This window comes from Crassostrea angulata, chromosome 6, assembly GCF_025612915.1.
Source record: "Crassostrea angulata isolate pt1a10 chromosome 6, ASM2561291v2, whole genome shotgun sequence".
Classification (NCBI taxonomy): Eukaryota; Metazoa; Mollusca; class Bivalvia; order Ostreida; family Ostreidae; genus Magallana; species Magallana angulata.
The window spans coordinates 58,201,120-58,216,090 of NC_069116.1; the positions used below are offsets into that span (position 1 = coordinate 58,201,120).

At 36.6% G+C, this 14,971-nt stretch overlaps 2 protein-coding genes across 2 annotated transcripts; one reads left to right on the plus strand and one right to left on the minus strand.

Annotated features, from left to right (window-relative positions):
* Positions 1-128: 128 nt before the first annotated feature.
* LOC128187634 (uncharacterized) lies at positions 129-1,610 on the minus strand. Its single transcript, XM_052858041.1, has one exon. The coding sequence runs from the start codon at positions 1,608-1,610 to the stop codon at positions 129-131; it is 1,482 nt and encodes a 493-aa protein (XP_052714001.1).
* A 4,309-nt stretch (positions 1,611-5,919) lies between these two features.
* LOC128187814 (uncharacterized) lies at positions 5,920-14,050 on the plus strand. The gene is made up of 9 exons (XM_052858422.1): positions 5,920-6,069; positions 7,162-7,950; positions 8,163-9,438; positions 11,174-11,196; positions 11,439-11,495; positions 11,889-12,178; positions 12,870-13,102; positions 13,316-13,475; positions 13,603-14,050. The coding sequence occupies exons 2-9, from the start codon at positions 7,175-7,177 to the stop codon at positions 13,860-13,862; spliced, it is 3,075 nt and encodes a 1,024-aa protein (XP_052714382.1). The 5' UTR covers positions 5,920-6,069; positions 7,162-7,174; the 3' UTR covers positions 13,863-14,050.
* The last annotated feature ends 921 nt before the right edge of the window (positions 14,051-14,971 follow it).

Sequence of the window (14,971 nt, forward strand, 5' to 3'; positions counted from 1 at the left end):
CAAGTTTATCTCAAAGTTTGAGTTGAAAAGAAACAATGCGATTGTATCAAATTTTGAGTACCGGTAAATGTGATCACGTTTTTTTTTTCATTTTGTCACTTCACATTTTGAAATACCATTGATATACTTTAATTGTTTGGATCAGAAATATATCGATACACACTGATTTCTCCATTTTTTCCACCTACCCACAAACTAGACTTTGTGAGGTCAACCGAGTATGGCGAATCGATCGCCTCCTGCTTAGTCACAATGTACCGGATGAACTCGCCACACGGACTCAACATGTGGATGAAGCTATGGAGGCAGTCGGTGACGATTATGTTACAGTTTCCATCACACACCAACCCACGGGGATCAAAACGTTTCTTGACATAATTCCCGCGGTAATCAAACTTGACTGCGCCATCTGACGAGAGTACCCGGAGAACGCCACTTGATTGGCCGATCTGGTCTATGACGCAAATATCAGTGTTATAATTTTGAAACACGCGATGAGGTTTGGTAAACAGCTTTGTTGAGCCATCTTTATCAAATTCAAACGCCCTCATTTCTTCTCCGTCAATGGAGATCAGCTTGAGCAAGCGTTTGCTGTTTGTGTTGATCTTGAAGCTGTAGTCATCTACCAGCGCCACTAGCATGTTCCCGTCCAAAGATTTCCCAATCCCAATGGGGGTGAGCGGCTTCGTCGATACAATGACAGAGACTCTTCCATTTTCATCCATTTTTTTAATTTCATCGTTTTCAAAGTCTGTAAAGATGTGAATCCCACCGGGTCCCACGATGAAGTCGTTAGAAAGACTGTTCATTTCTATCGTCTTTTTAGTAACACCAATATTGCTCAATAAATAGGCACTACAGTCCCATCCGTGAACCCAGGCCAAATCTTCCGATACCGAATGTATGGAGACGATCGTGTTCGAAAAGTTCTTGAAATTCGCTAGTCTCGATACTTTTATATGTTCCGGGTCCATCAGTGTACCGTACATGGCCTTCAGTGCTTGGTAGTCCATCTGACCTTTAAAGAAGCAGGGTAGATGTCCGTACGCCGTCAAGTCGATGTTGTTGACCTCAGCAATCACTGCCTCAGCGTCGTTCCTTGTCTCGATCAGCTGGAATCCCGTCATGCTACCTGACTGCGAGTCCAGAAACTGGACCTTATCCAGCAGTTCTCGTTTATAGTTGTTCATATTGGTTTTTAAGGTAGCAAGCTTTTGTTGACAACGGGAGTAGATTCCTTTGGATTTCTCGATGTTGGCGTTAGTGATCTTGAACACCTCGGATACCATCTCGTCCTGCTGTTTCACAAGCTTTCTGATTTGCCCCGAATGTCTTTTTTCTTGCTCGTACTCCATCTGAGACACGAAGGAGAGGCTCTCGGTTATTTCCTGCACACAGCCACGTATTGCCTGGCTGATTTTGGGAATGTCTCTCCGTTTTTCGGACGATATTTTCTTGATGCTGCCCCAGTTGTGTTCTTTGTGTTCTGTCTGACCACACGTCACACAGAAGATGGTCTTACAGTCCTCACAGCACATGTCCCTGTCCTCGTCATGCTTCCTACAAAGGGGCAGCACCTCACGGGAACTCCCAAACGTGAACTCGCCCATCTCATCACCCTAACCCCCTCTCTGTTAACGTTCGGCTTCTATATTGTACCAACCGACTTTTTTCCAATTGCTTCCTTTTCCTGTAGTTTTCACCAGAGCCACAACAGAACTGAGTCGATTTGAAAGTGGACGCGGTTATAAAATCAAAAACATTGAAAACAAGGAAGAATATACACACGACTGAAATAGAAACAGTATTAATTCTTCAACAGATGCTTGTTACATAGGGGAAAGTAATAAGTACAATACATGAATATATATCTCTTTAATGTATTTTCATACCAGTATATACACAGAGATTTGTGATTGGATTTTCATTATTTGGTCTTACATCATTGTTAGCACTGTCTGTGTCTCTTCACATAGATAGATTATGATGAGGAGGATGAGGAGAAGGATAACAGTAAAAGATGATGATGAGGAGGAGGATAACAGACGTCAGTAATATATGATGATGATGATGGTGATGATGAAGATGATGATGTTGATGATTATTATTTTATTATTATTATTATTAGCTATCGAATAAAAGCTAATTCCATTTTCATGATTGCATTTTTAATGAAAGAAAATAAAGTAAATGAGAGAAAATTTTATAAGCAGTAAACATTAGAATTAATAAACGTCTTTTTTTCGCTTTGATAGTTGTTAACCTGCTTGAATTTATAGTATTTGAATGTTAAACAATTTGATTTAATTGGTTACAACATACATGTATATCTATTTCTAACGAGCTAATTAATGCCTCATTAAAATGACTAAACTTATAATATTCCATCTCCAGATCATCAATTTTAATCAATATAAATGTTCTTACTCGTGTATATTTACATTTTCCAGTGTCTTTGCCTGTGATGACACTACGTATCGATTTTGTACTATATAACCCATAATACAAATGACGCCAAATTGAGGCGCCAGCGGGGTTTGCTAATTTATATTTATAGATTTAATCGTACGATGGCTTAAAAATATATAAATATAAGTAATAAGGAATCATTCTTTGAATATTATGAGGTGATAATTTCAGACGGGGCGTGATTAAATCTATCATAAAGCCCTTCGGCCTTTATTGGATTTGATCATGCCCCAACCGAAATTATCACCTCATAATACTCAAAGAATGATTCCTTATTCCTTATATCTTTCTCCGACGAGGAAATGCCTTTAAAGATCAAAATAACATTCAATCCCCAACTATCCGTCATTTTCGAAAAATGACTGTCCTAAGAATTCTCTAGAAGGGATGAATTTTAAAAATGTGTTTTAATCGACACATGTTTTTAGAAACGGAAAATTTTAAAAAGACAAACAACCGACTCCGTAGAACCGAAAAATGTCCCTGTTGTTATTGCGTTAAATGAACTTTCTTAAAACATGCCATAGTGTAAAAAATTGGAGCAAAAATCAGGAAATTAACCGTGAAATCCAAGTTATTTATAAGCATTGTCCCCCCCCCCCCCCCCGATTAGTAATTCCAATAATTGCGAACCTTGTTGATTTTGCTTGTCAAGTTTTTTTTTGGTGAGTCTGCCCACCCACCACACACACGCTACGTGCCTGTATAGGTTTGAACAATTTTAACAACATAGTCCTACTTTTTAAAAAGAGTTACATCAATACCCATAATTATCATGATTTATCCGAAAGGGTTTAAATCAGAATTTATCTTTCCAGAGCAGACTTTGAAATAGTTCATTACGTGCAAAATCCCGCTTTAATTTATAGTATTCTGCATTCAAGAACAGAAAAATGACGTTGCATAATGATACAACTCACCATCATTTAAAAAAATCTATAAATTGCAACACATCAAGATAAGTAAAAACGATAATAGACAAAATTTTTTTTAAAAAGCATAGCAGGAAATACATCAAAGTAACAGAAAGAACAAGAGGGCAACATAGAGGACAGCTTTGATATGGATGTTCTGTATATACAGGCACGTAGCATCGGGGGGGGGGGGGGGCACCCCCACTTTTTCTCGCAGCAACCTTTTTATTTTAAATTTACATATAAAAAATGGAATTATCAAGGAGTTGCCCCCCGTCCCACTTTTTTGGGAGTATGTAAAAAATTGATATGAAAAAAAAAGGAAATGAGGAGTGAAATTGAAGATATATACTACGCCAGCACGGATTTGGATTTTGAAGATTTTGGGAAACTTTAAATTCCCTTTTTTTTCTTTTTTTTTTTGCTTGTCAAGATTTTTTGGATGAGTCTGGCCCCCCACTTTTAAAATCGATGCTAAGTGCCTGATATACATAGATACCATGTATTATAATAAAACGTCAAATGGGCACGAACATGATAAAGGTACTGAAGAGAATTGAGAATGATTGACAACCCAGTTTATTTTTTCACGATGATCCATTATCTTAATTATAATTTGAATAAAACATGGCGCATCGTTAGGTTTAGTTTTAATTTCCATTTAGATTAGTTTTCTAGTTATAGATTTCTTTATCCACACTTAATATTTCAAGTTGACCAATAGTGGTTTCCACTCTGTGTAAACATTCGTTTCCGTTTCATCACCCTCATATACATTTCCTGACCAATTTGTCCGAGGAGAGAAGTAAAAGAGTTGTGAAAGTATATCTTTTTCTATTCACTTTCCTCTCGACCCACTTTGAAACTGCAACTCATGAACCTTTCCTTGATGTCCCAAGTCTCAGGTGTCTTACGTTATATTTTTTTCTCATGATAAAAAATGTACACCTTCTACCAAATAATATACTTGTGTATTATTAGATGGATGGAATTTTTATTATGAGAAGAAAATCATAACGTAGGGTGCCTGTGTCCCAAGGGTGTGGCTCAAGATTGACATAAAACAATTGTTTGTTTTACACTGGTCACCATTCTATTTTCTCATCTACATGTACTTTTTATAAATATCTTCATGTACTTTTTATAAATATCTACATGTATATTTTATAAATATCTACATGTATATTTTAATTTTTAGATATCTACATGTACATTTCATGGATATCTACATGTACATTTCATGGATATCTACATGTACATTTCATGGATATCTACATGTACATCGCATGGATATCTACATGTACATCGCATGGATATCTACATTTACATTGCATATATATCTCGTACATAAGAAAGAAAACCGAGGAAGAAAAACATGATAGTAATAGGAACAAGCAAATCATAAGAAAAACAACACCTACACTCTTGTGTTTTCTTATTAGCTAGTTTTAAATTATAGAGGAAAATTTCTAATTAGACAATTGGCATGGATAATGTATTATGTCCTTCAAATGAAAAAAAATGAATAATGCATTTTATTTTATGATGATAATGGTTTATAGCTAAAAAGATTAAATTCATTTTTTCCCTTGACATGAAGGATAATTTGTTTTAAATCCAGTAGGATCTGTCCTCGTACTTTTATAAGGAGGGATAACGTTCATCGCATTGTAAATAGGCTGGTACTTTAATGTTGGTAGATTAACTATGTTTTAGATTAGAGTTTAAAAAAAATTATAAACCGGTAACTGTGTCGGTTTTTTTCTCTTGGTTGAAAATCACATTCAGGTGAAAATTAAAAATTTTACATACCGCTTCATTCAAATTACATATTTACCAATTTAACGATTAAAAGTCATAATTGATTTCAAAGTTAACTGATATTGACTAAATATTTCCACTTACTGAGAATGAAAATTTAACAAATATTGATCAACTGTTATCAAAACGGACATGCCTAAATGTGCATGTATTTAGGAAAAATGTATCTGTCCTGTCTGCAAATCGCAATTATTGTCCATCATGACTGAGTTTAATCCAGATACTGTATTAGACAGTTAATTTGGGTTAGCATATGTTTTCCAAAGATGTTAAAACATGCTAATCACACTACTTGGTATTAGTGTTTACAAACTCTCTTTAAAATAATAACTTCCTCAATACATGTCATTGATGTTTTGCAGGAAAATGTACATATGCCCCCCCCCCCCCCCCACCCCACCCCACCCCCACCCGGTGCACACATTGTTTAATAATAAATACATACTATTTTGAAATTTAAATGAAATGTTTCAATCGGGAAATATATTTAATAAGATTTGAAGATTTATCCCCTTGCTTGATATCAAATAGGTAATCGAGTGCTATCTACTGCAGTCAATATAACTCGTGCTACACAATAGCAAAGGTTTCCAAAATAATGCCATGTGCGGTGAACTGTTTTCATTGAATTCTGAAGTGAGAACGACCATCACGTGCCTTGTAGGTCCATTACAAAGGCCCTCGGGCTATCTTACAACTTTTATTAGCTTGCTATTATTTACCTGACAGCTTTGAGTCATACGCACTGGCGAGGATCTATTTTTAGAACACTGTAGACAAGCATTAGCGCGGTAACCCGGATTAGCGTGCCACTACAGCAATATCCGCCATTTTGCTAAGGTTGTCGCTACACTCTGTGTTTGGGGTAAGTTGGGGATGTTTACATGCATTTTCTTGTTGTTGGACTAACGTAAGTCAACTGTTGAACTGTTGTGTATTTGTAAAAGTTTCCCCCGATTTAGATCATTACCTCGATTCGCCCTTCTGGTATCTAACTATTTGACTAGTTCCCCGGCCTCGCTAGTCGCTATGTTTAGATTGATCGCAGGCTTGTAGCTTTGTTCTGCAGTGGTTGTTTGTTATTGTTTTGGATAATGAGATATGCGACGTGAATTTTTGCATTAGTAGCGGTCCTACTTAAAATAAACATTTTAAATGATTTTTAAAACTGTTACTAATGTATTTTATAGTTTATTTATTCTATATTAAGCTAAATATGGCTTATCAGATTTCATTATTTTATAGAGAATACAAAATAAAGGAGAAATAATAGCATCATTATAATGAAAATACAAAATAAAGGAGAAATAATAAACATGTAGTTAATGCATTAAATATTTACATCATGGATTTTTTTTCCGGGAATTTTTTTTGTTACAGTAATTTCATTAAGTTTAACAAACATATTCATGTACTTTATAAATACACATTTATGTTCATGTACTACATTTAAACATAACTATTTTTTGCATTGAGTTTTAAACAAAAGTTTGTAAACTGAAACTTATTATTTCTGCTTCATCAGCGACAAAATTATTCTGTTCAAATTCTCAATGACACATGGCTATAAAAATTGTTGTCAATAGAGGAGTTTTTTCTTTCACTTACATTAGATATTAGATAATTATAACATGACCCATGCCCTCCCCCTATCAACACCACCCCACCGGATAATAGTGTGTGTAGTGATTGAGTTTTTTCATTCAGAGGAATTAAATTTTATCAAGTAAGCTGACCCTGACTGATATATGTCTTTAAAATATAAGTAGGTATTTTTAGGTTGAGGTTGGGGTGGTGGGTTTAAGGTAACTTTTTATAGCCAGTCTTTCGGTGGGATGGTCTTATTGTCGTGGAACTGGTAAGATTCACTGATTATTTTCATCAATATGTTCAGGGTGTAATGATATCTGAAAGCGTGTGAAAAGATGAACATAAAATTTTATCTCATTTCTTGTAGGTAGATTTTTAATATGGACGAAAAGATGGAAATATTTAAATTAGCACAGTCTTACAAAATAGACTGGGGACTTGTGCTGGACGGCAAAGTTTATGAAGTACTTAGTGCGCATGCGCAGTCAATGGGCTGCGAACTTGATCTTTTTATGCTGCCACTGTTCGTTTCTGCGGCTAATTTCATGGGACCAAAAACAAAAATACAGATTACCCAGAGCTGGATTGAGCGACCAAGTCTGATGGGCATAGTTGCAGCTAGACGCGGTGAAAGGAAAACTACTGTGTTAAACTTTATCAAAAGTTGCAGCCGACGAGTTCAAACCGAGACCAGGGTCACTAAAGAAGAAGAAACAAGGTCAACAGAGACTGGACTAAAAGACGCAATGAATGTTGATGGCGTCACAGAGACATGTAACGTGAATGGGAGCAGATTGTTTGTCATTGATGATCTAGACGAAGTGATGAAACAAGTGACCAAAGCGCCAGATTTCTGGAACTCGTATACCCTGCAGAAGTCAGTTTTATTCCCTTATTCAGACGCTTCCTACAGTGAAAACATCAATGTTGCAGCAACCGTGCAGGGAGCACAGATAACAGAGATCATAAACTGGCCCGATCCTGGGAGACTGCTGGACCGGGTTTTAGTTTTATGTGCACGTGATTCGGAGGAAATGACGTTTTCTTTGAAACAATGTACGTCACTTCATATCATTTTTCAGAGAGTGCACGAGTTATACAATAACAATGATATTACATACACATTTAGCGACGATGCATTGCAAGAATTGGAAAGGTTAGTAACGGTGGAATTAATGCAATGACATTATGTGTACTTTTGTAAAATAATTCACAAATTATTTAAATAGGTTTAAAAATATGGTTTTACTGTAATTTGTAATAATTTAATTTAAATGTTCATAATTCTTGATTGTGTATTGAAAATTAACCTATGAAAATATGCGCTTGAAATAGAGCACGTCTAAATATTTGTTTGGTTCATTTTAGAATGGCTGGAGTGGTGAATTCAATAAAGAAAGAGTGCCACAACGACGAGTTAAAACGAGGCTGTGCTAATCACGTGATGAGCCAAACGGCGCGATTAAGTGCAGTTTCCCATGCTCTGACGCATGCTGTTTCCGATAGCAGATCAGACTATGTGATTTCAAAAACGACTGTTCAGGGTATGTTTGTAATCTGTTTGTACATGCTGCGACAGAAATGTCTTTTGTTACACGGCTCCGACTCCGCGGGTTACTCCCAGCTCTTCCACTCCATATTGAGTAGTGAAGTCGAATTGCTAAAGCCAACGGAAGTTCGCAATGCCTTTAATTCTCAAGAAAATGGAGATGATGTTATAGAAATAACTCTAGATGGAAATAATGAACCAGTAGCCAGAATTATACCTAAACGCGAGGATAAAGAAGAAAATCCCTCCATGGAAGCCTCGTCATCATCTGACGTCACAATTTGGCAGATGGAAAGCAGAGACCGTGACGAAAATCAAACGGAGCGGAGCCTGAGCAGTATGTATTACCCGGGTGTTCAGACTTCACAGCAGCAGATAATAGAGTACCAAAAACAGCATGGTATGATGACTACTTCACCGAGCAGAGAGACGGTGAATCTTCAACACTATGAACCTGACCAGCTTTGTGTATCTAAAAACGAGAGTCCAAAACAGGACAACATGACAAGTGTACTGAGACCAAGGGGCAAGTTCCGCCCACCACCCCCACCTTTGAAACCCCGCCCCCACCAGCTGCACATGAATCGTCGGTTTATTCCCGCACCAAAACGACTGAACGACAGGACACAGCACAAAACATGTGTCTTTACCTGTAGTGACAATATATTTGTTCAGATTTGTTTTGCCAAGATCAGAAAATGTCTGCTGACCAAAGGACTGTTCATTACCTCTTCGTACGCCTGTCAGTATCGACTCTTCCCTCCCGTACCGTTAGTACAGAGGACTTCATCCCCACGGACAACTCACCCGTCTTGGGCAGCCGTCAAGTTTTTCGAGAGGTTGGAGACCCTAGGCTTTGGCGAGGTCACAGTTTTTCGCTCTCAGTCGGTAAAATTTAAGAAGAAGCCCCTTGAGGAGATGTCGGAGAGAGCTAGGAATATTCTCAAACAAGTAGGAATAGCGGAGGATGAATACATATCAGCGCTGACGACAGATGATGACGTCAGTCTTACGTCATTACCGGAGTACAACTATCTTTTCACTGTTAATCAGAACGGGAACATGGAAACCGAAGACGCAGAAGAACAAGTTCAAGTGAGATGAAAGCATCTTCAAGTTAAAATACGGTCCGGTGTTATCGAGACAAATCAATCTTTTGTCTTTTTATTTGTTTCAAATCACGAAATAGTACTGAAACACTTGTTCAACGGTTTTCTTTTTCCACCAGTTTTGTGTTCTTTTTACCAATAAAAATTGTTGTTAACGACTGTTGGAGAATATAGTCCAAAATAATCGTGCAGAGCATCCACAGACGACTATTGTTTACATATTCAGTCATAAAAAAATATTTAAGAAATGAATTTAATAATTTTCTGTTGATCGACGTGTCAAAGGAAAAATTGACCGGAAAACTTGATCAATGAGCGTACAGTGATTTTACTATGTTATTACCACGAAGCCGATAACTGGTACAGTAAATCGTAAAAACTCATCAAATTCAGGGCGTGCTAAATAGCACAAAAACAAGATGTTTTGGGTTCTAAATAATAAAATTTAACGGATAAATAAGGATTTTAGCATATTGGGTATGTCAAATGTTATACAAAAAAATCAAGAAATAGGGAAATACGAAAAGATCTAGAAAACGTTAAATTTTAGCCGATATGTACCTCACAGGCTATCTAGTTATCACAACATTTACAAAAGTCGCACATACATACTATTATATACATGTGCATAAAGTTGTATTTTGTTTGCTGACAATCAAACAGACACAACTTAACATTTTGTAGACAGTGTTTTGGAAATTCCTGCTCGCTCTCTCTCTCTCTCTCTCTCTCTCTCTCTCTCTCTCTCTCTCTCTCTCTCTCTCTCTCTGTAGTGTTAAATCAGAACAGATGAGAAAAGTAGATCCGGCGAAAATTTATTGATGCAGGTATCAAAGAAAATTTTCGACCAATCAGAAGCACCAGTATTTTATCAAACGAAGAAATATTAAATGATTTCATTTTAATTAGGCATTGTAAATATTTGCTTATTTTTTCATTAAAAATCATGAACGCTTTTAAGGACACGATTTTTTTGTTTATTTGTTAAGATGACAGATATCTCTTTAAAAATGAATCAAATGCAGAACAACTTTGTTAGTTGTTAATATTATGTTAGATAACTTTGAAAGACAAACCGATCCTGCTTTATATGAAGTTTCTCATTAAACACAAAGGTTTCGTTAGGTCACATGCCAGTAAGCCATGGCATTATTGCAACAATCGGCATGCGTAAGCCTTTATTTAATGAATTAACTAGGATTAAAAACTTCCTACAATGATATCATTGATAACAATCATTAAAACAGATACACGTGAGTAGACGCTGAGTAACTATCATAATGTCTATTTTAAGATCTATGGATTTTTACCACACAGCTGTTATCACATGTATACATATATACAATAAACGCTGATACCAGTCATTTGTCGCCTTCACGTTAATCTGCTGCTCATTGCATAAGACCGTCCAGCAGAATTCTAAATATAGATTGGGGAAATCCTGTCCATGTGCTCCCGGATTAGGAGAGGTGGTAGTTGACAAACAAGGCTAGCTAGTTGTTCCTCGTCGCCATTGTACTGTGTCTAGAGTCCATCCAGAGTAAAGGTTCGCCAAGCGTTCCTCGTGGCCCGGGTATAGTTTACAGCTTCATGAGATGGCCCCCATATTGAGTGTTTCGTAGTGCTTCACAAAAACTGTTTGTAGGACCAGAAAGAAGTGACACATCGCATAGTGTTTTACGAACTGTTTAGGACTATACGTAAGTGAAACTTTCAACCAGGGGATTCCCCACTCTGATGACGGGTAGGATGTTCAGGTGAATTGTCCAGGTAATTTTAACCTTAAACCAATTATCAATTATCTCGCTACAACAGTCATCCATGAATCGGGTCAAGCCCACCTTTTAGCCGGTCATTGTTAAATGTTATTCACTACAGTAAATCTTGGTTATAGCGAATCCCAGGCCAAATAATTTACTTAAATTTGCTATAACGAATTCCCAGTAATAGATTTATGTGCATGTGTGTATCGTTGATTGTTTTCAGGATGTTGTGTTCCCAGCCCGGGGACAATGACGTTGGCTCTGTGGAGCCGAGAGTTGAGTAAGTATATACATGTACCTGTTTCTCTCGAGACACCCCACCTACTCAATTCACCGTCTTCTCTACGATTTCTACAAACGTAATTAACAGACAAACCCTGGTGTCGATAGAAATTCGTCTATTCTTAAATGTATTAAAAGATCGATGAATCGTGGTGAAACAAATACTAGTAGTGCAATGCAATGAAATGTCTACAATATCTAAACAAATGATCAATAGACAAGTTCTGGATGTCATTTTTAAAGTAAGAGATAATTATCAATATATTAAGATAAAGATCTATTGATTTTAAAAATATTTCTTAAATAACTAGACATTTTCGGTACCAAAGTTGCAAAAACTATTACTCTGTATAGATCAGAAAGAAATAAAAATATGATTGTTTCTAAACAGAAATACGGCACAATCCCGTCAGCAGTCCAGTACAGGTGCCCCTCCTATATCCCCTCAAACATCTAACGAACCAATAGTAGGCCGCGACACAAACAGCAGCTACAGCTTCACCCACAGCAAGCGCGGCTACGCCGTCCTCATCATGAACCACGAGTTCGCAAACGAGGACGAGAATTTACCCGGGGTGAAACACGATATTGACAGCATGTCCAGATTATTCACATCGATGGATTTTGAAGTTAGACAACTCATAAACCTTACAGGTGACCAGCTTGTTTCAGATCTTTGGGGTGAGTATTGTTCTTCAATGCTAGTTTAAATTTAGATATAAAAAATTGAATTATGATAGTGTTGCCTCCTCCCCCACATTTTGGGATCATTTACAAAATTAGAATGAAATAAGGAAATCACGAGTGAAATTAAAGTCATAAATATACTACACCAGCCCCCCCCCCCACCCGCCCCACCACCACCACCCCGGATAAGGTTTTTGAAGATTTTGAAAAGTTGCCTTTTTCTTTTCTTTTTTGTTTTGCTTGAGTCTGCCTACCCCTCCCCCCCCCCCACTTTCAAAAACGATGCTGCGTGCCTGTGCCGTGCATCTTTTGGAAGACATTAGCTGTAGGCTTAACGACTTTAAATATATTGTAAAAAGGATGGCTTAGTATAGGGAATAGATTGACGCAAAGTCATTGGATAAAATACATCACGTGATCTACCATCTATATCTCCTTTTTATATAGCAGATAATAGATGACCATATGGCGATTGTAACATCTTTTTCGTTCTATTCTTATTTACAAGCATTACATTATATATATCCAAATTGAGATATCTAAGTTACATTATCTCTGACATATATCAAGACTACGATATCTAAATTACATTGTCTCGGACAGATATCCAGATAGAGATATTTAGATTGTATTGTCTTTAACAGATATCCAGACTAAGATATCTAATTTACAATGTCTCTGACAGATATCCAGACTCAGATATCGAGTGACTGTGACTGTTTTGTCTGCGTCATCAGCACACACGGAGGGGAGGATCCCGGGTTTTACGCCAATTCCCCTCAGGAGCCAGGATACACTAAGACAGAACATTATGTCTTGAATAATGAGGGCGCACTTTGGACCCGACACATCATGGACATGTTTAACGACCAACACTGTAAGGCTCTCAGGGGGAAACCTCGACTGTTCTTTGTTCAGGTACATGTATATGTGAATGCTATCCTTTTTTCTTCTGATGTTAGATGTTTTAAAACAAAATGTGCATGATAGATTTCAAACTATAACTTAGCTGTAAAAAAAGTTTCGTTCTTTAGACTTAGAACTTGTGATCATAAACTTGATTTAAATTGTTGTCTAAATGATATTTTTCAATTTCTATGACGTAAAATAGAATTTGTCTTACCGTTGTAGGCCTGTAGAGGAAATGACGTCGATAAAGGCGTTTATTTGAATGAGAATACCGAAAATTTTGAATCAAATAAAGATCAAAGTGAGGATATTTCTTTGAACCAAGATGTGTTCCAAATTCCTTGTTATAACGACTTCCTAGTCATGTTTTCATCCACCTCAGGTAAGGTTGTTGTCATGACAACCATTCTACATTGCTTCAATTCAAAAGTTGACAGTGTATCTTTATAATTTTGTGAATTATTTTTAGGATGTGTATATAGATGGTTTGACTTGCGAATATATTTCAGGTAAATATGCATGGTCGGAAGATTTAGAGGGTGGGTGGCTGCTGTCAGCTATAGACCAAGTGTTTTCTTCCGGTTCCGCCGGTGACGATCTACTTTCACTTTTGACACAAGTTTGCGGAGAGGTGGCGTCCAGAGAAGCGTTTATTCCAAACAACGAAAGAGCTCATTGCTCAAAGAGCACCGCCTGTGTATATCATAAACTGAGCAAAGATATATATTTCCCTTCATCCAAGACTAAATATAGTGACGTCGATTGTTGAAACAAACCAGGCCGACATCGCGCGCAACATGTCTCGTACTTATGTGAACTCAAAAGAGACTGCTTAAGAAATAGATGTAATGAAGCACTAGAATGATTATTCTATCATGCCGTATTTTGTATTATTACACTTGAAAAATTGTCTGCTTCAGTCTTCCTAAAAATACAACGAAATTTGATTCTTTTTTCTTCAAGTTTTGATTTACTTTTCATTAACAAACAAGAAAGGTATTTTCGAAGCATAAGAATGGTTCGAACGTCATCACATGATTAATGCTATAACGTGATGAAAACTTTTCCTTTAAGGGTGCACCCAAAGTGCGTTGTACGATCCTACTGAGATAGAAACTTGGACATCCAGTATGGAAACTTTGAAAACCGATTCAGTATCCCAATATCGTTTACCTCTAAAACAGAAAGTAACATTTATAAATAGTTTTATTTTGTTTAATTTAGAAGGGGTTCCTCTTCTTGAAGCAAATTGCATTATTCATGTTACTGTTATCCTGTTCAAAAATAAATATTCTATTTATTCTATTGAACAAAATTATTTCTTCCGATAAAATTCATCCACTCTTTGATTGGTCCTAATCCTAGAAAATGTTTTTGAAGATACATGCATGGTCTTACTCCCTGAATAGGTTTTTGAAGTTTCATGCAGAGTAACGTGCATTGCAATTATATAGCACGTTTTTGCAGCTAAAAATATTTCCTTTAGCTCATACCACGTCGTGTAGAGCGCTGTAAACACTGCAGCATAGGAATGAGATCGATCGAGTGGTTTGTGGATAAACCCTGCTTCCTTACTTATCGCTAAACCGATAAGACCTGTTATCTTTATAAGTTTCACTCTTACTTTGATTGCTTATTTCGGAATATACATGTACTGTCATCAAATTGACTCATATTTGATCATATTGTTTGGCCTTGTGACAATTCATTGGCTATTTTTCTGACATAGACCCAATTACAAACAATAGTAGCTGATTTTTTGTTAGATTAATGAAGGGTTCTGTCATGGATTTTTTTTTACACACATTGTCCATATAATATCGAAACATGAAAATATCTAATAAATATATCTCTATAAATTTTTATGCATGCATAAAG